Genomic DNA, 2,992 nt, shown 5'->3' on the forward strand with positions numbered 1-2,992 from the left:
AAAAACAAAACAAAACAAAAAAACAGTACTAATCAAAGTAAGTAAAGGATTTTTCAAATCTAAATATTTAGTCTCACAATTCTAGACCAAAAAAGTAAGGAGGGGGGAAGTTACCTTTTCAGTTCATGTCTTCTTTTTACATTACAGTTCACAACGTCTATACAATCTGATTTCTGGAGGAGAAAAAAATCTATCATTAAAGAAATATAAGTTGTGCAATGGCACTACAGTTACAGGGGAAAGAGACTGGGAGACAATTTTTTCCCATGACTATGTGGTAGTGAATTGGCTGACACAATGGTTTAATTAATCCTTCCAAGAAACTTGTGAAATGGACATTGGTATCATCCCCACTTTACAGATAAAGTGTGTAAGGCTCAAGCAAATTATCTTCTGCAATGTCACAGGGCAGGGCAGCAGCAGAGCCATGACTTGAAACCAGATCAGTCGACTCTCTCTTCTGCCACCCTGTCTAAGTACTTTGATGAAACAGGGCTTGATACAAGAAAAATAAGAGAGAAACAGAATATAGTCCCTTTCCGAAAGAGCTTATATCAGGGGTCCTCAAACTACGGCCCGCGGGCCACATGCAAACACAAATAATTGTATTTGTTCCCGTTTTGTTTTTTTACTTCAAAATAAGATCTGTGCGGTGTGCATAGGAATTTGTTCATAGTTTTTTTTTTTAACTATAGTCCAGCCCTTCAACGATCTGAGGGACAGTGAACTGGCCCCCTGTTTAAAAAGTTTGAGGACCCCTGGCTTATATAGTAAAACAATAAAGAGAAGTACAAATAGCCTAATGTAAGGATACAATTAAGCATTAAAGCAGAAAAGGAGACAATAAGTTGTAAAGTGTTTAAAACATCAACCACTGCCCTGACCGATTTGACTCAGTGGATAGAGCGTCGGCCTGCAGACTGAAAGGTCCCAGGTTCGATTCTGGTCAAGGGCATGTACCTTGGTTGCAGGCACATCCCCAGTAGGGGGTGTGCATGAGGCAGCTGATCGATGTTTCTCTCTCATCGATGTTTCTAACTCTCTATCCCTCTCCCTTCCTCTCTGTAAAAAATCAATAAAAAAATATATATATTTTTTTAAAACATCAACAACCAAAAGTTAGAACATACCTGGAACAAAAGTGGGCAAAATATATGCTAAAGATTGAATATACATTGAATAGAGACTAATGAGCAAAAGAAAAAGGCATTCTTGGCTAGGAGTACTAGGCATTCTAAAAAGCGAAAGACGATTAGAACAAATTCAGTAGGGACAAAATAAACCAGCCTAGCTAGAAGCAGAAGTTTTGAGGCAGAAGAAAAAAGAAAAATGAAGAGTTAAGGTGTGATCAAATTTAAGAGCGTCCTGAAAGACAAACTAAAAAATGAGTGAAGGTTTTTAACACAGACAAAATATGATGAAATCAGTGTTTTAAGAAGGTTAATATAGTAACAGTAAGTTGAAATAGCAGTTTCATTATATGAAAACAATTTCTTAAAAACACAATTCTGCATTCATGGAACTTTCACTAATTTCTCGTATTACCCACAACTCTGTTGCTATCTTGATATAAACCTAACTTCAACTTGAATGAAGTAAGTACACTTCACCAATCACCCATGCACTAGCTTCACATGTTTAGTCTGCTATCACTACTTCCAATTATTTGTGTGAGGATGGAAAGAACTTTGAACTTGGCTTTGTCACTGGGCACAACAGGTCCTCGAATAACATTGTTTCCTTCATTGCTTTGTTATAACATTGATGAGATGCTGTAGGAACTTAACTGTATTTGTATTAATTAGCTTCATTTGTATCAATTGATATCATTATAAATTGTTTCATTTAAAGTCCCAGAACCTACCAACGACATTGAGAACTTGGCTACTTGCCTTGGCTTCTTCAAAAGGAAATTGTAAAGATAAATACAACCATATATGGGAAAAGACTTAAAAAATGTCTAAATTTATATCCATGTAGTCTAATCCCAAACAATAGGTTCTATCAGCACAAAGAAATAAGGAACTGGATAAATGCTTTTTGGTGAGTAGAAGGAAGAAAAAAAAATCAACCTGGTTTTCTTTCCATTGGCTATCAAAAAGTAAGTATAACACACAGCAAAAAAAAAAAACTAATGAAAAAATAGGGTGAATTTATATTATAAGCCTCCTAAGTGTACATTCAAACTTTAATATAAATAATTTTCGGAGTTATTTATAGTATTTAAACACTCACCAGTTTTCTCTTCTCTGATGAAATTGATCTTACAGAGCAAGATGAGCTAGTAGAACTTGTTGAGGTTTTTTCTTTCTTATCCTAAGAATGGCATTTGGAAAAAAGGAAAGAAAAGCACAAAATAAAGCGCATTATTTCATCACTATTATAAATCAACTTTCTTTCTACATTAATAATAAATTTCAGAGGAGAACAATGTTCAAAGGCACACAAATAGTTAAGAGGAAGGGTAACCCAACTAGAAGGGAGACTCAACCAGAAACAGGAGAGCTAGGTGCTGTAAAACTAGAGATGAGGTAGGATACAAGTGTTACAGCAGAAGGCCATCTGATGGCGCAGGTAAGGGCACTGGGAGGTGCCTCGGCCATGGTGGAACCAGTCTTCTATAAATGAAACCCATATATCCACTTCTTTTTCCCTGGGTACTGATTCAACAGATCCAAGACAAATACATTGTGAGTACCTACCATGTGCAAAAGACGTAGACAGTGGGGACAGAGTAATGAAAAAACTATAAAAGTCCCTGCCCTCCTGGAGGTTAAAATCTAGAGCAGGAGTTTACAAATAACGTATTCAGTGTGTCACACTATGCTATGGGGGATGAGGGAGGAAGCAGAGAAAAGAATCGGGAAATATTGGGAGGTGGGGGCTGAGGGAGCTGCAATTTTAAAGAGTAAAGACCTAAAGAAGAGATGGAACAAACCATGTGATTATGTAGGGTAAGTGTTTTCAGTTCACAGGGAATAGCAGCAGGGGC

At 36.8% G+C, this 2,992-nt stretch overlaps 1 protein-coding gene across 1 annotated transcript in view; it reads right to left on the bottom strand.

The window, feature by feature from the left end:
- SWT1 (SWT1, RNA endoribonuclease homolog) overlaps window positions 1-2,992 on the bottom strand; it is a 57,973-nt gene that overhangs the window by 50,215 nt on the left and 4,766 nt on the right. The window contains exons 3-4 of the mRNA XM_015569927.1: window positions 2,236-2,316; window positions 115-173 (exon numbers count right to left, since the gene is read on the bottom strand). Of these exons, the coding sequence (XP_015425413.1) occupies window positions 115-173; window positions 2,236-2,316 (140 nt within the window). The remainder of the gene's footprint in view (window positions 1-114; window positions 174-2,235; window positions 2,317-2,992) is intronic.

The sequence above is a fragment of the Myotis davidii genome, unplaced genomic scaffold (assembly GCF_000327345.1).
Source record: "Myotis davidii unplaced genomic scaffold, ASM32734v1 scaffold362, whole genome shotgun sequence".
In the NCBI taxonomy this organism is placed as follows: domain Eukaryota; kingdom Metazoa; phylum Chordata; class Mammalia; order Chiroptera; family Vespertilionidae; genus Myotis; species Myotis davidii.